At 36.6% G+C, this 20,336-nt stretch overlaps 4 protein-coding genes and 1 non-coding gene across 6 annotated transcripts; 2 read left to right on the top strand and 3 right to left on the bottom strand.

Moving 5' to 3' along the window:
* Positions 1-2,034: 2,034 nt before the first annotated feature.
* Positions 2,035-4,860, top strand: LOC110770756 (actin). The gene is made up of 5 exons (XM_021974974.2): positions 2,035-2,187; positions 2,627-2,696; positions 2,825-3,218; positions 3,714-4,327; positions 4,596-4,860. The coding sequence occupies exons 2-5, from the start codon at positions 2,637-2,639 to the stop codon at positions 4,659-4,661; spliced, it is 1,134 nt and encodes a 377-aa protein (XP_021830666.1). The 5' UTR covers positions 2,035-2,187; positions 2,627-2,636; the 3' UTR covers positions 4,662-4,860.
* Positions 4,861-6,357: 1,497 nt separating this feature from the next.
* Positions 6,358-9,676, bottom strand: LOC110770757 (Protein phosphatase 2C family protein). The gene is made up of 4 exons (XM_021974975.2): positions 9,050-9,676; positions 7,798-8,162; positions 6,995-7,231; positions 6,358-6,900 (listed from the first exon to the last, which is right to left on the bottom strand). Exons 1-4 carry the CDS (start codon positions 9,348-9,350, stop codon positions 6,658-6,660), a joined length of 1,146 nt encoding a protein of 381 aa, XP_021830667.1. The 5' UTR covers positions 9,351-9,676; the 3' UTR covers positions 6,358-6,657.
* Positions 9,677-11,556: 1,880 nt separating this feature from the next.
* On the bottom strand, positions 11,557-13,865 carry LOC110770758 (uncharacterized). The gene is made up of 2 exons (XM_021974978.2): positions 13,360-13,865; positions 11,557-11,799 (listed from the first exon to the last, which is right to left on the bottom strand). Exons 1-2 carry the CDS (start codon positions 13,744-13,746, stop codon positions 11,710-11,712), a joined length of 477 nt encoding a protein of 158 aa, XP_021830670.1. The 5' UTR covers positions 13,747-13,865; the 3' UTR covers positions 11,557-11,709.
* Positions 13,866-14,460: 595 nt separating this feature from the next.
* POLD2 (DNA polymerase delta small subunit) lies at positions 14,461-19,564 on the bottom strand. Of its 2 annotated transcripts, none has more exons than XM_021974979.2 (15): positions 19,438-19,564; positions 19,032-19,161; positions 18,240-18,346; positions 18,037-18,160; positions 17,609-17,716; positions 16,980-17,095; positions 16,808-16,891; positions 16,505-16,573; positions 16,348-16,419; positions 16,168-16,259; positions 15,934-16,061; positions 15,683-15,784; positions 15,473-15,540; positions 15,267-15,333; positions 14,461-14,755 (listed from the first exon to the last, which is right to left on the bottom strand). In XM_021974979.2, exons 1-14 carry the CDS (start codon positions 19,492-19,494, stop codon positions 15,274-15,276), a joined length of 1,317 nt encoding a protein of 438 aa, XP_021830671.2. In that variant the 5' UTR covers positions 19,495-19,564; the 3' UTR covers positions 14,461-14,755; positions 15,267-15,273. The 2 variants fall into 2 exon arrangements, with proteins under 2 accessions (XP_021830671.2, XP_088112103.1); XM_088255977.1 differs by having other exon boundaries at positions 14,461-14,735.
* Positions 19,565-19,638: 74 nt separating this feature from the next.
* TRNAA-UGC (transfer RNA alanine (anticodon UGC)) lies at positions 19,639-19,711 on the top strand. The gene has a single exon. It is a non-coding gene; the product is annotated as a tRNA-Ala (tRNA).
* The last annotated feature ends 625 nt before the right edge of the window (positions 19,712-20,336 follow it).

Below are 20,336 nucleotides of genomic sequence, written 5' to 3'. Positions count from 1 at the left end.
ACAGGGAAGAAAGAAAAAAAAAAGAAACTTTTATACAAGGCAGCCTGCCCCCAAGATGGGAGACCACGTTGTGAGCTTTTGCCGGTAGTTATGCGTTTCACGTTACGAGTCTTTTTTAATCTTCTCCTTCTTCCTGCATCACATTCTGTCTTTCTTCTCTCTTTTTTTCCCCTTCTTTCCCCAAAAATCTTACCTCTCACTAAGATTTCTTTTCCTCAAAACCTCTGTAATCGTAATCCCTTTTCTCTTTCCCATATCAAAAGAAAAGAAAAGAAAAGAAAATCCCATGTTCATTGTTTGATGATGGTGGTTGCTGATGATCAGAAGCAGTGATATAAATAAGAATACGAAAGTGGTAGATGAATTTGTTTATAACTTAATCAAAAGCAAGATTGAAACTTCCCTATCAAATGAACCAAAAAAAATAAACTTCCCTTCCCATATCCATTGTTTGATCAGGGTGGTTGCAGAAATAGGAAGCAAAAGAGAACGTGATGCAGGAAGAAGGAGAACGACAAAAAAAAAAGGACTCAGATGATTCTTATTATGTTCATACTCTTCTTGGTAATAATGTTTTTGTGTTCTTAGATTGGAGACAGAAAAGAATGATGAGCGATAAGAAATGGGGGTGGGGGGAGACGTGCAGGGAAGGAAGAAGAAGAGAAAAAAAAACAAAACAAAACTTCTACAGCCGTTAACGTGTTCCATCTGCCGTTGCTTTCGCTGTTGACTAATTCACCTGGGCAACGTCTAAACGGAACAATCGACGAGAACATAGGCGGTGCGTGCAAGTGTCTGTGGATGTGACCGCACGTGAACAAACACGCCGACATGATCTCCAATCAGTTGGAAACGGAATTGCTGAGTTGGCGTTTGCTCTTTTCGCACCGTCCCATGTATGATTACTACCACCCAACCCCACACACACCCCCGCCACCCCCTCCCACTTAAATAAAGTGCTTCAAGAGGGTATCCTATTTAGAATACAAATTCTATTTTGTGTGACCAATTTGCCCCCCTACTCTCTATTATTTGACAACTATACAAGTGTGAGGGCATTTTTGGAAGTCAAATTTTGGTAGTGAAGTAGTGAACTTTACTCACCTAATTGGCATGTACGTTGTCTAGTGACTTGAAATAGATGCCTAAATCTAACCATGCGATGCACACCATGTGGTGTGCTAAAATGGTTATCAAGTTTATTATTATTGATATATGTTATAATTTGAGTCAATTTGATACATCACAAATAACACATACATGCTATGATGATGTTCGTATTTTGAAATTTGTTTTTTTTTTTCGAATATAAGCGATAGTCTAAACTACAAAATAGAAAGGGGGTTTTTTGCACACGCACTACCAAAGTGTTATGAGGATTCGAACCTAAGACCACTAATCTGCAAACTTAGACCATTTTTATCATGCTAGACCCCCGTTGGCTGAAAAATTATTCATATACCATAAAATTGAAAGTAACATTACATTCGAGAGTTTTGATGTGCTTTTGAAAGTACCTATTCAAATACATCACACCACTCAATAATTAATGAAAAAAAATCTAATTATGTGAGCCCCTGTTTTTTTATAAGTTCACTAACAAGGCTGGTAGATGACGCTTCTCAAAAATGCTCCAATAACCAAAATTAATTTTAAATTTTCAAAATACCAACTCATGTGAATGTCTTTGTTTTATTTTTTTTCAAACGTCGCTTTAAATCTTATTTATTCAGCTAATAAAATCACTCAAAATCTGATGTATTAAGTACTATTTCAAATTTTTGAAAAATAATTAATAACTCAATTATTATTAAGGAACAGTTACATTTCGATGTACTATATGGGCATGTTTCCTAATGTGCCCTTGGTCATAAACACAAAGGACGGGTGGGCCATTAGCACTAATAGCAGGGGCATATCAGTCCTCGCAATAGCAAAGACCGAAAGTGAGCCAGCTGTTTCCACCATCAACGTGACTCGTCATGGGGTCCGTTGATCAGATATTCGTAGCCGACGGTCAGGATCTCGAGAGAGCGAATTTGAGGTTCATTTAAGCTGAATTTCATTTTGGAGAGCTTCCTTTTTTTAAACAAGAGGGCGGGTACCTCAGCCATTCTGTTAAGACAGAGGCAGACATCTCCAGAGAGAGAAACAGAGAGAAAGATTGTGTTCTATTTCCATTCAAAGGTACTCCTTTTATAATAAAAAATTAAAATTTTTGCATTTCATTTGATTTTTTATGCCATCTTGTCTGGTTATTGGGCATGATTGTTGAAAACATTGATGGGTTTTGCTTGATCATCTCAAAATTATCTACATTTATGATTTTTGAAAACATTGATGGGTTTTGCTTGATCATCTCAAAATTATGTTATTGAGGCATTGGATTGACATTTCCTCTCAATTTTGATGTTTTAATGATGATGATCTGCATAACCTGCTTGTTGATTTGATTTCCCATTATTTTTAAACTAAGCCAGCATCTTTAGCATTTCTTATTCCTGGGTATCAAATTCGTGCATCAAATTGCACATACTAATAATCCACAGATGCATATGAATGTGATCAAAGGGATGAGCACTTGTTTGCTATAATTTGATGCAATGCTGGTTTGTTTCTGCGGCAGGCAATAGAAAATGGCAGAATCTGAAGATATTCAGCCTCTTGTTTGTGACAATGGTACTGGAATGGTGAAGGTAACGAGCCCATAACCATTCTTTTGTGATCCCAAAATGGCTTTTCTTTTCAAAACCATAAAGGAATTTTTCTTTAAGGTTGATCATAGTATCAAAGTGATGAATATTATCTGATCTTGATGATGCAGGCAGGATTTGCTGGAGATGATGCTCCAAGGGCTGTATTTCCCAGCATTGTTGGTCGCCCTCGCCACACGGGTGTGATGGTTGGTATGGGGCAAAAGGATGCCTATGTAGGGGATGAGGCTCAATCAAAAAGAGGTATTTTGACCTTGAAATATCCGATTGAGCATGGTATTGTTAGCAATTGGGATGACATGGAGAAGATCTGGCATCACACATTCTACAACGAGCTTCGTGTTGCCCCAGAAGAGCATCCAGTTCTCCTGACAGAAGCACCCCTTAACCCCAAGGCCAATCGTGAAAAAATGACTCAAATCATGTTTGAGACATTCAACACTCCGGCTATGTACGTTGCAATCCAGGCTGTCCTTTCCCTATATGCTAGTGGACGCACAACTGGTAAGCCATTCAATTGAGTACTTGATTTGTTTTCTTTCTAAGATGCATGGTATGTTATTATCATTATATGAAAAATATAAAAAAAAATTGAACCAAATAAATTTGCAATGGATCTCATAGGAGAATAAATACAGATGTAAAATAGACATAAATTTGTTTGCTAAGTTGAAAACACAGAGACAACTGTGTGCACCTCATTATTAAAACATGTTCTTATAATGGGGGAAAAGAATCAAATTCATGCTTTATAGGCAAATTCAAGTTGGTTTATCAAATTTATCATATAATTTCCATTTCCCTTAATCTATTGCATACCTGCATTTCATTAAATAAGCTCATAGGAAATCCTTATACCACCCATTGCATGATTGCATTCATGATATTTGCAAAAGTACTGTGGAAGAATGCTTAAAAACCTTGAATAAATAAAATTAAAAATTGGTTTTTAAACTTTGATTTCTAATGTTTTGTGGTCATGTATGTTTTGCTGTTTAGGAATTGTTCTCGACTCAGGGGATGGTGTGAGCCACACAGTTCCAATTTATGAAGGGTATGCCCTCCCACATGCCATCCTTCGTTTGGACCTGGCCGGTCGTGATCTTACTGATGCCCTTATGAAAATCTTGACTGAACGTGGTTACTCTTTCACCACCACTGCTGAGCGGGAAATTGTGAGGGACATGAAGGAGAAATTAGCATATATTGCTCTTGACTATGAACAAGAGCTAGAGACTTCAAAGACCAGCTCATCTGTGGAGAAAAGTTATGAGCTACCTGATGGACAGGTGATCACCATCGGGGCCGAAAGATTCCGCTGCCCTGAAGTCCTCTTCCAGCCATCCATGATTGGAATGGAAGCTGCTGGTATACATGAAACCACATACAACTCTATTATGAAGTGTGATGTTGATATTAGGAAGGATCTCTATGGCAATATTGTCCTTAGTGGAGGCTCCACTATGTTCCCTGGCATTGCTGATAGGATGAGCAAAGAGATTACAGCATTAGCTCCAAGTAGCATGAAAATTAAGGTCGTAGCACCACCGGAGAGGAAATATAGTGTCTGGATTGGAGGCTCCATTTTGGCATCCCTCAGCACCTTCCAACAGGTAATGTGTTGTGTGTGTCTGTGTGTGTGCATCTGTTTTACTCACTCTACTGATGCATTTAACATTCCATCTCTATATTTTAAACTTAGAGTAACATGACCCGAACTGAGTTTTCCGAAAGCACAAAATGTTGGTATTTGTAAAGAACATTGTACTTAATTGGAAACAGCTGAAACACCTCTTTTACTTGACAAAGTGCTAATTTGATGCTTCATTTAGGACGTAAGTAATGTATTTGTCACTGAAAGCTACTTGTCTTTGAATGCAGATGTGGATTGCAAAGGCAGAGTATGATGAATCTGGTCCCTCAATTGTCCACAGGAAATGCTTCTAATCATGCAAAGCAAGAGGCGGAAGGAGAATTTACACTTAACAGATTTTGTATTAAAGAAAGGCTTCTATTTAAGTGGTTGCAGAAGTTCTTTTTCTATTCATTTTCCAATTTCATTCATGTCTATTTCTCTGTGTTTGTTATGTTGGGACATGAACATGGAGGCGAGCAAATTATGATTAAGATTCAATTTTTTTCATTACTGCTTTGTTGTAGAGAAATTATGTATTGTTACTGATTTGGTTTGGTTGAAATCAGAAATCCCCTTCATTATTATTATTGGTTCTTAAATGAAGCTTCTTTTGGTTGGTCGAAGAGAACCTATACCTTTCATTTGTGATGCTTTTTGCTATTCAGATATCAATTATGTCATTATCTCTATATATTGTGACAAATTCTGACCCAGATACGTTCGAATCCCAAGAGGAAACTGAACAAACAAACAAAATCTGTACTTTCTATTTGGCTTTTGGACCCAACAAATTCTGTACAAAATGCTGTGGATGGAGTGAATAAGAAATTGGAATTTTCTTATCTGTAGTAATGATGGAGTCTTTTGAGAAACGATAATCCTAGGGTCATCAACTTGCTTGTATCACAATTTTTTGATACTAACTTATGTGGCACATAATGACAACTTGTGTAATTTGTCATGTCTCTGACATTAACGTGGATTTAATAAATGTTGACATTGGTTGACATATCATGTTCCACGTTAATTGGTATCAAAATATTGAGGTACAAAGCAGCAATACCCTAAAATCACTTTTTCAACTTCAAAATAATCATCATACACTCCTCCATGGTGAAAAAAATGAAAAGGAAAGGAGTTCAAGATGCTTATTATGAAGGGCTAATAATAATTCCTTTCTTAAAAGACTTTGACCTAATTACATCAATGCTAGACATAAAAAGCATCCAATTTCTCACTCATTCGTTCCAGATCATTTGGAATCTTTGTTGCTGTCTCTTTTTTATGGCATGGCCAGAGACAAGATATTCTGACTTTGTGCCTAATAGAGATAGATTTTTATGGGTGGCACCTTTAGCACCAACAAAACCAAGCTGGAAAATGTGCTTTTACATTTCCTAGATTTTAAGCAAACCTGACAGGTATGCTCAATGATAGCCTGATTGGAACATGCCAAAGTAAGTGGTGAAGATGTCTTGACTTGTAACCCAAGCATTATTCTTTCTGACAAAGCAAACCATTGGGTTTTACTATTGAGTTGGGGATGTAGTGATGAACTGCTACAGAAAACAAGGGACTGGAAAAGCAACAAGCCCAACAGATGAGCTTAATGGTATGTTACACAAATAGGTAAGGTGAGATAGATCTATAACATGGGATGTTTGTTCATCTCAAACGGCCACAAGCCATGATTCTGAAATAAGCTTCTTCAATACAATCGAAAATCAAAATCACACAGTTAAAGATGATGTTTGGTATGGTATATCAAATTTCATCCCTAAGAACTGTATAGTCCCAGTGAAAATGAAAAACAACACTGTGAAAGATGTTCATAACAATGGCTTGCCTCATAAAAGAAGATAAGCTTGATATTCTCCATTTCAGACTTGCGCCATTGTTATGAACAACACAGTGAAAGATGTTCCAGACACTTGTCATATGGTAAAACTCATCGAAGATGACAAATTACTTCACTAGCTCCACATCCTTCAGAAAACTAACAGTAGCTAAAAGCTTAATAAGAAGATTTATTAAAACCAAACAAATTTCACAACTTTTGGGTGTATACAGACTCCAATTTATGAACCCCAAAAAATCTGAAGCTCTCCCATAGCTTTGCCTAGGGTGCATAGATTTATGGAAAGAAATCACTTTATATAAGAAACTTCAAAAAGGAGTAAAGTAAAGCTGGAAGAAACAACCCAATGTTAGAAAAATGTTGAAAGAAAATAAAACTTGCTGAACCTGGTCTCTTAAAACCAGACCCAGCAAACCAAGTTACTGGGTGTTACGGACTTCACATTTATATCAATCCTTGAAAATGTTAAAACTTGATGGCCCAACAGTGTCAATGAACCCTTTTACTGACAGCTCAGGTGCCGGCTGTTTTTTCTCCAGCAAATCATGATCTATAAAAATGACGACAATCGTAATATCATCGTGAAAGAACCGCCTAACTCCCTTTTCAACCTTCTTAAGGTCATCATATCTCATCTCCCGTTTCCTAGCTGCCTCGCTCAGAGCTGTTTTAAGAAGTCTTTTTGCAATTCCCTGGCATTTGTGAAAACAACAGAAAAAATAACTATTGATATATATATGATAAAGGGAAAAATTGACAAAAGAGGCATTGAAAGAAAAAACATACTGCTCGAGGATTATTATGTACAATCTCCACAGCTTCCTGATTTGTCATGTGCTCCCATAGTCCATCGGATGCAAATATTATAAACTTATCATTGGGTTGTAGAACTCTGGTACATACAGATGGTTCTGCTGTAAGCACAGGCCGACCGAGGGGTTCAGGAAGGTGGAACCTCGGAAATGTAGGATCAAGAGAAAATTCTGGCCTCTTTAAGTATGCATCACCGATAGATCTAGATACCTGAGAGGAAGCAAGGAAACACACAAAGGGAGAAATATAAATAATTAGTAATAGATTGTCAATGATCTTATCTCACTGGCAAATAAACTTCATAAAGCACACAACAGAGGAATTTGAATGTCCGACTTCCAGTGTGCATACCAGTTAATTAAGCAAGCACATAGCATTTGGAGAGGAATGAAGAAATACAACACAAAAAACCTAGTCCTGCAGAGTCTCAATATACATGACTAATGCAACAATAGCCACTAATTGCCCTTGGACTAGATAAGGGGTAGGAGGAGCGTCATAGTATCAAATTATAACTGCTAATGCATGCATTTGTCTTTTCCATACATTTCTTGAGAAGGCATGTACATATATTACTACAATCGTTAAGAATCCAACACAATTATGGTAAGGTAATTGCAAACATTTACAAAATTCGTAAGCCATAAATCACAAATGGACTCATTTTTGGAAAGTGGGCATCCTTTCAAGAAGGACGTTAAAAAGGTACATCAATATCTTTAAAAACTAGAAATAAACAACCATGGCAGTTAAAAAGAGACGAAAAGTGAGTAAACCTGTATGATGCCTTTGATACGCCAAACTCCATGCTTCATAACTACAATATGTGAATCATTTGGATGCAAGGACCTGAGTTCTTGTCTAACCTCCTCCAAACTTGCATTGTGCTCCTTATTTAGCTGCTCACCAACAATCTTATTCGATCTACCTAAAGAACCAATTACTGCTCTCGAGTCTCCTAGATTAGCAACATACAACGTCCCTCTCCAGATAACTCCAACCAGACAACAAGACCCAATTGCTGCCATTAATGGTTTTATTCCACAAGTCCTACGCACAAGAGTAAGGAACCCATCCTCAGTTGCAGAAAAGGCACTTCTAAGGATATCTTCAGATAGGGCTCCTTTTTCTCGAGCATGTCCTGTAAACACACTTAAATAAGTTACGATTTGTAAAATCCAAAAGTATTTCATGTATGGCACAATAGCAATTGGAGGGTGAAGCCTAGAATACAGATAATAAGCAGTGGTGCAACAAAGAGTATCAAACATGTCTACGTTTCAAGAGAGACCTTCAATGTTGTTTAAGTGTCTGGCGAGTAAATTCCTCAAGGGATGTTAACATGTACAAAAGAAACGCCTGTATTCTTAAACTATCTTCCTCATCCACTTCCACAATCACATATAGCTAAAAGCCTCTCTATTGGGATCTCAAAACAAAGGGTCCGACTCTGGAGTGGAAGAGAAAGACAACGCAATAAAGAAACACAAAGATCTCTATACATACACCAGAAAATAAAGAAAATAAACTGCACGTAATAAACAAAAATCTTATCATTTTCTATAATTGAACATCCAAATCTACTCCAAGTATGCAGAACAAAATAGATAAACAACATAACTCAACCTCCAATCGAGTCCATTAATGGAACCAATTTTCTCACCCAACTTTTCTTTATCAAGATAAATAAGTTAAATTTCTTCAAATAACAGCACCAAGACAACCCCAACTCGCAAAGGACGAGTCGGGGATGCAGAGAAAAAAAAAACCCAAAAAAGAAAAAACATAAAATTTAACCAGTAGAGAAAACCAAGACTCTGCTTCAAACACAATTCACATTTAAAATGACAAGATACAGGAACAACAAGAAGAACAGAAGAAAACAAAACAACCCCTTTTTTTTAAAAAAACACACACACACACACAAATTCACAAAATTACAAACAACTCCAACAATCCCAAGAAAAGCCAAAAAGAAAAAGAAAAGAAAAAACCCAAAAACCAGAAACCAAGAAGAGAGGGGCTCACTCATAAGATGAAGAAAGAGATGGTCAGAAATGAAGCGAGACGCGTCAGGTCCACCATGCCCATCATAAACACCAACAAAGGTGGCATCACGGCCAGTCTCAACTTGGCTCTGATCCTCAAGAACTTCATTGGCCTGGACCACAGCGAAGGAGAATTCACCATAGGAGTGCTTGTCAAGGCTTCTGCACCATAACAAAGGATCTTCAAGAGATGAGTCATCAAGATCATCCTTGCTCATACGGGCATATCTCCTCACTGGCTTCCAACACGTCCACGCTATCCTTGCCAGCCACGAAAACATCCCTCATTTCCCAAACCCAACACTGCTTTTACTCTGTAATACAACTACCCTTTTGCCAATATGTAGTGTTTTGTGTGGGAAAAAAAAGTAAAGGAGGATGGATTTGGTTCACTTGGTTTAATAAAGTTGCAAAATTTGGGAAATATTGGAGCTTGGGATTGAAAAAGCCAAAAGGGGTTGTGATTTTGGGAACAAGGACTTGAAAGGCTTGGTGGGTTTGTGTCTCTTCTCTGTCTCTGTTTGTGTATTGAGAGAGAGAGAGAGAGAGAGAGGAGAGAGGTTTTGCAGAGCAACAACTACTGGGTGGAATAGAAGGGGAAAGTTGACGAAAGCGTGTGAGAGGCACTCTTTTTTTTTTTTTTTTTTTTTTAAGTTTTGTTTTTCTTTTGTTTTTTCGAAATGGTGTTTTTGATTGGCGAAAATGCCACTAGTACGATGACTAAATTACAGGTATGCCACTAAATCGAGATGATAACCGGCCGCGGATTTGGCACAACTCTGTTTTCAAATTATTTTATTTCCTTTTTTGTTAGAATTCAAATTATTTTCTTTTGTGGGTCTCACCTTCACATTATTCATCTCACTATCATCCGTTGTCTTCTTCTACATTTCTCATTTTATTTTTATTTTTAAAAATATTTATAAAAAACAAATATGACTGAAGGCTACTTAGCCATGATGCCCTCATTTTTGTAATTTTTGTAAATATCCATTTTAAAATTGAATAGTTTATTCATCATTTTTTTTTTTGGTCGAAATAGTTTATTCATCAATGAGGAGGGTGCAATTGAAGTCATCCTTCACATGAATAGTCAAAATGAAATTTAATTTTTAAGGGTTTCAAAAATTCAAATCTCCCCTTCTTCTTTAACCTTCTTTGTAACCAAAAAAATAAAGAAAATTATTATTCTTTATTTTTTTCCGGAGTTAGAAAGATGATGAGAAAAACTCACACACACGAGTATCATGGGGGCTTGAACTTAAGACCAATTAAGAGCACACCAAAAATTTAGTCCAATTCTACTAACACCATAGTGGTGCACATTCATATTCTTTGGTTTTAATATTAAAATTCTGAATTTTTTTCCCTTTTGTCTTACAATATCATTAATGGGCAGAGCTATGGCCCTATGGGCCTCAAATACTTTTTATAATTAAAAAACTTTTATAAAAAAAAGTGAAGCTTTTCTTTAGCATATATACATTATTAGGCTTTAGATTCTTGCAATATCACCCATGTGCAAGCCGCAAATGACTATGAATTGATGCATAATATAAGCTATACAGCTTATCTTCTCCAATTATATACAACTAGAAAACTAGTCACAATATTATTTTTTTTCCTTTCTTTTTTTCCTTTTTTCTTTATTAAATTTGAGAAGACTTTGTTGACAAAAAAATATTCGATCAGATCCCAACACCCCAAAACACGTGTGAGTGATTGGGTAGGTGTAGGTGTAACCATGTAAGCTTATCAGAAACCAACTTTTGTCCTTTGGATGAATGGAGGAAATGCAGAGGCAGAGGCAGAGGCAGAGGTAGAGGAGGGTAGAGGGCATGTTGTTTTCCAAGAAAGAAAAATAAATAAAGGGAAGATGGTATTGGTAGGGCTAAACACATGAGGCATGTGAAAGTGGGTTTTTTATTTTTTGGGTGTTAAAATCTAAGCTAAGCTAATCCATAAAGAGGCATTCATGGGATGTACAGTTGCAATTAAAGATGTTGTTGCCACAGATGGGATCACATTTGACCCCATAAATCCCATCAGATGGGTTTGTGTTGTTGAGGTCAATGTCACATGCTCTTTTATTTGGCCAACAAAATGGGTGGGTTGGAAGCTCCACTCTAAAGTAAACTCTCTACGAAATGTAATGTGCCATAAGATAGGATAAGAGCTTGGGAATTTAGGGTAGTCTCCAAAATCTTGAGAAATGATCTTCTTTTGTTAGATTTATGTTGAGAGATTATCGGATTCTTGTAAAATTCTATTTGATCGATAGTTTAAATTAACAATTGAAGCAGTTTATGTTGTTGAACAATCTGTCAAAATCTTGAGAAATGACATTCTTTTATTAGATTTATGTTAAGAGATTATTGGATTCTTGCAAAAGTCGATCAGATCGATAGTTCAAATTAACAGTCTAACAATTGAAGCATCTTATGTTGATCAAACAATCTGTCAAGATAATATTGAATATTTTTTGAGTTAAAGAACTAAAATGGTACTTAATTTATTCATTGTGAAAAAAGAAACAATATTAAAGATTAATGAGAAATATAAATTGGATGCAAGATTTACACAAGGCTGACTGAGACCTTCCAACTAGAAATTTCTGGAATTTAATAGACTGTCTGTGAGCTAGGCAATGTCACTTATCAAACGCTTGTGCCTATTGTAATGCTTCTCCATGAAAACCTTTGAAGCCCCTTCTATGGTCCTTCTCCATGTCTGCACAATAGATTACAACAGAAGAAACAGGGTTGGGGGGTCAAATGTTAGAAATCAATGACATCAATATAAGTTGACTTTTGTTTCCCACTTGTAATATAATATAAACATTTACAAGTCCTTTATCAAAGAAGAAGACATATTTTTATGTTTCTTCTTCATATCTCTTCTTTCTTAATTATTTTTCCCTGCCCCCCCGTGATAAAAATGGAGATGGGCATAGGTTAGCCGGCAAATTGGACCAAAGCTAGTGACAGCTTTACCAGCAGAAAAATGCTGCAACAAAGAGTTGCTGCAGTTAGAAGAGTGAGAGGGGCATAGTTTGGTGAGTACACTAAGCTAGCCTATGGATGGATCATGGGAATAGGCTAACAGATGATAGGGTTGGGGGGCTGAGCCTATATATTTCTCTTCTTTTTTATTATATAGAAGCGATCATAAAGAGAGGAGGAAACTAAACTTAGAACCTCGGATATAAGGGTAAATGTACTTGTGCTACAAGCTATTTGCACGGTTTTCTTATAGTTGGTGTTAGTTTTTTACCAAGTGCTAGAACTGCTTGAGCACCCAATTAAACAGATAATTATGGGTACAAATACATTGGTAGCCACAAAGTTGTTGATCAATATGGTTCCAATTTGCCTTAATTTCCTAAGAGGATAACTTTTGTTGTAATAAAGCACCTAGCAGCAAGGCTTTGGAATGTAACACCATAATATCACAGGCCACACACAAAGTTAAGACATGATAGCTAACATTAAGTGGTTTAAGTGGAAAGGCTAGCTAATAAGAGAGTCAAATGGAAACTGAGTCTGAAGCCGATTATGTAGAAAAAATTGGTAAAACTAGTTTCTAGCGAAGCTATTATTGGAGAAGAACTTCCGTGCAACAATGTGCCATTGTGACGGTATTCCAATCCAATCACGCATGGCCACTTTAGAAAGTTGATTTGGCTTGGGATGTTGCCACATTGACATTAAGTGGTTTAAGTGGAAAGGCTAGCTAATAAGAGAGTCAAATGGAAACTGAGTCTGAAGCCGATTATGTAGAAAAAATTGGTAAAACTAGTTTCTCAGCGAAGCTATTATTGGAGAGAAGAACTTCCGTGCAACAATGTGCCATTGTGACGGTATTCCAATCCAATCACGCATGGCCACCTTAGAAAGTTGATTTGGCTTGGGATGTTGCCACATTGACATTCCTTGTGGTGTACCGTGTAAGTAAGCTTTCATTTATTGGCTTTGGGCGATGGTGAATTAACAATGGCTTTGAGGGATTTTGTTTTTAAAAGAAAGTACGAACAACAATCAGTGACTTACTTTTGTAACCCCACTCACGAAATTCCCATTGATTGCTACACTAAACTTCAAGCCTAGATGTTTTTTCTTACCTGGGTAATAATTACATGTACATTTACTGATTTAAACAAAGTTTAACACACCCATTTAAATTAGCTGGATTTTATTTTTCACCTTAGTTCTTGGCAAATTGGCAACTAAAACAGATAATTAACTCGAAGATTTGATCAAAACATGGGATGTAATAAAATAAAAATCCAACCTTGTGAATGGCACCAAAGAGAGACTTGTTCCTGATATCCCTGGCCCTGAGTTGTGATGCCCTGCCATGAACCCCAAGTTGCCTAAGCAATGCCTTGTTCTTAGTCCCAGCAGCAGGGAGCAGAGACCTCCTCTCCACTAAGCTGCTCTTGCCATTTGATGGGCTCTCACATTGCTCCCCTTCACCACTTGCCCGGTTTCTCTTTTTACGGCGTTTCGACACCCGAATCACTTGTTGCTTTTCCGGGGCCTCCTCAGCCTCATCCCCTGAATCAGCAAACTTTCTTAGCAGCTCATCGGAGGACTTCTTGTTTACATGTTGAACACTAGCTGAGGTGGCAGCAGGAGCTGGAGTTGGAGTTGGAGTTGGAGTAGGAAGAGGGTCCATTGTAAATTTGTGATTTAAGAATATGAGAGAGAGAGAATGTAAATTGCAATGTGGATGGATTTTTTGTGTATGTTGTTGGGTTGGTGAATTTGGAGCTTAATGTATGTGTGGGAAATGGACCGTTGGGGTTAGTGAATGATTTGAATAATGTGGACTTGGAAAATATAGCCGTTAGGGAGAGAATAATAGACAAAACTGTCTGGTGCAAGGCAATGCAATGTATTATTGGGCATGTGATTTTGTGAAGACTCGCACCAAAATTCCAATTTGCCATTTTACTTGCGCGCCTCCCACGTTCACGCTGACAAGTTCTGCAGATGATGATGGCGTCAAAGTTGGATCTCGTTCGGGTTTTGGACCTAACAACGGTAATATATGGGTTTGGGTTTGGATGCATTTGGGCCAGAAGGCCCACAGCGTTTAAAGGTCAGGCTTCTAAATTCTAAATGCACCCAAATTTTTTAATCAGTCATGGTCTTGTTTACAGTCAGTCGGTTTACAGTTTCATTAAAAATTGTCGGTAACTGAACCGATTCCACCCATAATTAGCACACCCAACCCTGAGGCATAATCAGATTTTTTTTTTTACTGTTGGGTGCTCTGATTAATTCTTGGATGAGCTCCAGCTCCATCAGGGCCAAAGCCTGTCCAGATATTTTTTATTACCAATTGGCACAATGGCATGACATGACAACGGTGAAACTTGGAAGCCAAAAAAAATTGTATCAGTTGATAAAATCTACTAATGTTTGAGACTTCATTAACATCTTCAATCACCAGAATGCCTACTTGAAAATAAATACAACAAAAATTACACCAAAAGCCAATTTTATAAATATAGGATACTCTAAAAGCAAATGTTGAAAATTAAAAATAAAACTAAGTGGCAGGTTTTGGCTCCACAGATTCATCACATTGGGCTTTCTCTTCAAGGGATCTCCACAACTGCTGTTAGAGGATGTATTGATAGCCAAAAACTACTGTAAATCCTGTATAACATTTTGGAAGCCTGAAATTACAAATCTCCAATTTTAGTTGAGAAAATTTCAGTAAGAAGCTGCTGAATGTTGGCTTCCAGACATGAATTTTTATATATTTATGTAAGATAAATCAATGTCAACTTGTCAAATGAAGCAAAATAATAGGCACTTCCAACAATAGCATTGGGAGCTGATGCAAGTCAGATCCCTTTGCCCCTCTTAAATTTTTGACATGTAACAATGATACTGACTAGTTATTGGTTGAAACTCAATAAGTGATTCTGATTTTTATTCAAGTAGGAATAGTTAAAAATCCATTGAACCAAGTTTTAAGTCATCAATGCTCCTATGAGATTACTTCTAAATATTTTCTCATTGATAATCATATGTGATATTTTCAACTGAAACACAAATAACATGTGTATTTCAAAAGATGGAGCATGCCACCGAGCATTATAATGATGTGTTCTTTCAGAATTTGTAATGACTGGAGGCAGCAGATTACGAAGAATTCAGGGCTCTAATTGATAAACCTCATACCGTGTTGTTATGAGCTGAAGTGAGTCCCAAAACTGAGCGTATGGCATTCAAGAGTTCCCAAGTTTAGCTGCAAAATTGGGAAACAGAACATTTAAGGGATCAAGGTGTCATTATAGACAAGACACGACAAACGTGTCTAACATCAATACCGACACCAGAACTTATTCCTCAAGAACTTTTCAGCATGCCTCGAATATACAACTTACCACAACAGCAACTCCTGTCTCGCAGAATTTAGGAATGCAAATAAGTCTCACCATCTGCCCTTCAGATCCTGCAATAGGAAGTTTTTATACTACTCAACTGATAGAAAAAATAAATAATTAAATTTTTTGGCATGAAAAGTATTATTATATAATATGATTACTAGAGTTACAGTTGACCCAAAAAAAAATTACTAGAGTTACAAGATATACCCTTTACTAAGCGGCTATCATATTTATCCTGATTACCAATGAAGTAAACATGAGGGCAACTCTCAATCAGGAAAGGATCCCTGTCTGTGAAAGGATAACACCCTGAAAGATAACAAGAATATTAATTTTAATCTCAAATTAGAGAGGAACTCAGCCTAGCTGAAAATATCCAAACCAAAAAACCACTTTAACAAGACAAATTGACTCGGATGACCAACAAAACTACACAAGCAAAAGGTATAATTTCATACCAAGAGTATTAGGTGCTGTTGGTGCCAGATGCCTCCACCTCAATGTCCTTTCAACAAATTCAAGTTTATCCTTTGCTTCTGAATACTTTTCAAGATCATCTATATTTTGACCCGATGTTCCGAGAAATCTGAAAACCACGTCACCAGTACGTCAAACTAAGTACCTAATAAATAATACCAAAACAAAATTGTTGATCAACAATGCCAAAAGTCAAATTAGATTTACAATTTTACCTGATATCATCAAGATCAAAGCAATGGGGATTAGTACATGATCTAAACGTGTTATAAGCTGATGACCCAGGGAAAAGGCATCGGTTCAAAGGCTGAAAGGAAAGGAATATTAGCTACTTACAAACCTTCTGCAGCAAGGAAAAATTTCTGCATATATACTTTCAAGGACATAGATCAAACCTGCTGCGGCAAGGCAAAATTAGCAGGGTCATCGAGACCTGGCATGATATCCAAAGGCAAACCTGCAGCAATCTAGCATAAGTAGATTAAATTAAGCAGTGTGATTCATGATAGGAATATAGGCGCAGTATTGACTAATCAAACTGATAAAAAGAACCTGGGTCAACAAAATATCCAGCTCCTTAATTGGCTCAGACAGCCTTGATTGATCCTTTGACGCTAAATTCTACAAACAATCAACAAAATGACTATTAGAAAGAAAACTACTACATTTTGCTTGGAAATTTAAGAAACTAAACTTCAACTTTTCTAAGCTTCCCATTTTATTATTTCAACAAAGATTAAAAGAAAAAAAATCAAAACTATATTAATCACATTGCCGCCTCTGCACCTACAATTTAAAAGTAATCATTAAATAATTATATTCTGCCTTATTATCAGGGACGTATAAAAGTGTTACCTGTCCATTAAGAAGTCCACGAGGAACTTCAATAGAATTTCCAGCAATAACAACATGAACTATTTGTGCTGCAATACCTTGCTCCTGTTCAACGTTGTACAAAGTTAGTATGTTAAGACAGTTTAAAATATAATGAACAGCACATGATCTTGAAGGAAACGATGGCATGAACCTTCTCATCTCCTAAATGTCCTGTAATATGATCAACAAGAAGCTGAAACTGAAGAGGGTTTGAAGAGCTGCTTCCAACACGAAGTCCAGACACAAAGACAACATACTTGTCTTCTCCTGCATGCAGACAAATTAAAATTAGTGAAAAAAGAAAATTGAGGTCAAGGTAATAGTGAAAGATACTAGAACATAAATACCAGAGGAAATGAGAAACTAAATACAAGACAATTACTAAAACTTAAAAACCAAAGTATATGAGGATCGAACAACAAATAGCGACTTCTGTTTTTCTTTTAGTTTCTTTATGAGCATAACATTGTAATTTTATAGAAACTGAGAAAACCTCAAGAAAGTTCAAAAGGGACTAAAAGCAAAGACTTTCCAATTTATACTCAAAGGTTTCAAGTTATATTTCCTGTGAATTTAGCTCCTCTCTAGACATATTATCTTTATAGCCAATGTTGTCTAACATATTTCTGCATAAATTCGACCTTTTGCTGTTTAGCTTCTCTCTAATCATCTCTCACCAATATAAGATGAAGGTTTAAAGAAACAAGTGGCCAAGCACAAACTTTACAGAAAAGAAGAAAAATTGCAAAATAAAAGAGAGCCAGGTAAATCAGATTATACTTGATTTAAGTGGCAGCTCTATCTGGGGTGGTAAGCCAGCTTCAAGAACATCTAGGACTAAGAAGTCACCAGCATCAGTCTCCTTTCCGTGCAAACCAACAATACTCCCTATCACCATGTTAATGTAAAATAAGCATGCTTCAATATTAATTTCATATTATAATGTTAAAAAATTTGGACTATTTCCTATCAAAATGAACAATTCAAATGTCATAATTATGCAATCAAAGGAAAGCAAGTAAAATAGGCCCAACAGATTAAGCTTCATGTACACTGAATCAAGACAAAGCGGATTAGAGTTTCCGAATAGCATATGGGACTAAAAGCCACAAGCACTTTATTGCCTCACGGCAGCCCAAAAGAAACCAAAATCCCACCAAAAGAAGAAAAAAAAATTATATATATAGAGCATTTTGTTTGACACAGACCTGTTACATATACAGAAGGTGAAAGCATCCCAGTAAGCTTTACTCTTCCACTTTCATCTTCCAAAACCAGATGGTCATCCAGGTGCACAAAATTATGTGGCTTGACAAGTGGTGTCGTAGATCTCTGTAAAAATTGCAATATTGTTAGAAGAATTAAAAAAACACTCCATAACTTAATGACCAACACTGCACATGTACACTACCGTCTTAGAGTACTCATCAAGAATACAAGGTTTGAGTTTCATGTGCTTGTACAGGGTTCCAACAACAATGCATTCCTTGTCCTTTTCCAACCCCAAAACTGTGCAAACTACAACACCATACGGAACGCCTATTATATCAGATTACCATTTTACCAGAAACCCAAATCACTGATACTTCAAAATTAACATAAATGTTTCACTGAAACAAAGAGCATTAACATAAACATGAATGAAAACGAAAATCCTAAAAAGTAGACAAAAAGATACTGCCTTGATTCTAACCCAATGGCATGTACTAAAAATTGACCCTCATGTAAATCAATAACCAAAATACTAAAGGGGAGCTGTCATTGGCACTCCAAAATAGTCAGTCTGCAGTTCCCCCTTAAAATTTAACTTTTTAAATATCATTTTTATAGGGTGGAGTACAGGATGACTGTTTTGGAGTGTCAATAACAGCTCCCTAAAAGTTCTAACTTTCTGCACATCCCACCCCTAATTTTAACACTGAGAAATTTTGGATTGCATAAAAAAAAAAAAAAAAAATAAAGACAACAATAAGATAATCAGAGCAAAACCGGAAATTTTAACGAATTATGGGAAGCCAATTTTCTTCTACAGGTAGCCAATTGAAAGACAAACCTATAAGCCATCAACTAGAACCCACATTTCCTTTTTTTTTTCTTTTTTCTTTTTTCTTTTTCCGGATACTAACAGTGCAGAACAACATGTAGCAGGAAAACCGAAAACTAAAATTGAACAAATGCTGAAACTATTACAACAATTGAGAACCTGGTAAATGGGGTTTCCAATTAGGGACAAGGGAATAGAGGAGGGTCCTCATCATATGGAGACGTGCAAAGTATATTTGGCTGTACTGCTGACCCCTGTACATCTCTTTCTGAATCTCAAACCTCTCGTCCTAAAATAAACAGAAATAAGAAATAAATAACTAAACAAAAAAATTGAAAAAAGAAATAGTAAAACAGGACAATTGCTCTAAAACTGTCAGTTGTGGCTGTTAATTGAGTAATGGTTGCTGAGAAATCCTAGAACAAGATATAAATGTCCGGATTGAGCACAAAATTTCTACTTTCCGTTCTTTTCTCGTTTGTTTCTCGGCAACCAAACAAGGCGATGCGAGAAGAAGTGAGGTGAAGTAAATCTTCGAGGAGAGAGAGAGAGAGAGAATACGGACCAGCAAGTTATAGGTGGAATGCTTTCTCTGGAGGTTCTTCTCCGAATCGATTTCCATGGCGGGAAAAAAAAAAAAAGGAGAAGCAGAGAACTTTTCACTACTCGCTTTTGGGCTTCGGCTCAGCAACTCAGTAGGGCTTTTTATATGCCCAAAAAACAAAGTGTTTCGATAAATTTGCCAAATGTCGCATAAAAATCACAAGGGGATGTAGCTCACATGGTAGAGCGCTCGCTTTGCATGCGAGAGGTACGGGGTTCGATACCCTGCATCTCCACTCACCTTATTTTTCAATCAAATATTTTGTTAACGTACAAATTCTGCTGCCAATATTTGAGAGGAGAGAAGTTCTCCAATATTTTTGTTTGTCATTTTTTAAAAAGTTCATGACAAGTTAAAATAAGGGTTAGCTGAAGTGGACACTACTCTTTTTTTTTTTCTACGTTTTAAATATATCATATTCAAATAGTACAGCCGCGCGGCTATACTTGGTTCATTGTTCACTACAACAACCTTATTGATGAATTAGTCGAGAATGGAATCACACCCTATGTGACCTTATTGATGAATTAGGAAGGAAGAGGGGGGGTGTTTCTCATACACACACATCTAAGGGTGTCACAGGGGTTCGAATTTGAGACCACTAGTTTGCAAACTAAGACCCTTTTTTTACTGGGTTAGACCCCGTTGACATGTGGCCACTTCAAAAATTCTAACTAAAATAACTTTTTAGGGAGAAAAAGCTAAACGAAAGAAGGAAAATCCATTAAATCTAATGACCCATATTACACAAGTTAAACAATCTTACCACAATATGAGGTTTTGTATTTAGTTTATCTCCAAGAGTCATTGCTAATTGTCAAATGAGAGTAAAGGCTTTGTACTTTCGTTAAGGAAGTTTG

This window comes from Prunus avium, chromosome 7 (assembly GCF_965620075.1).
Source record: "Prunus avium chromosome 7, drPruAviu1.hap1.1, whole genome shotgun sequence".
Lineage (NCBI taxonomy): Eukaryota > Viridiplantae > Streptophyta > Magnoliopsida > Rosales > Rosaceae > Prunus > Prunus avium.
This window is presented reverse-complemented; position numbering and strand designations above follow the sequence as displayed.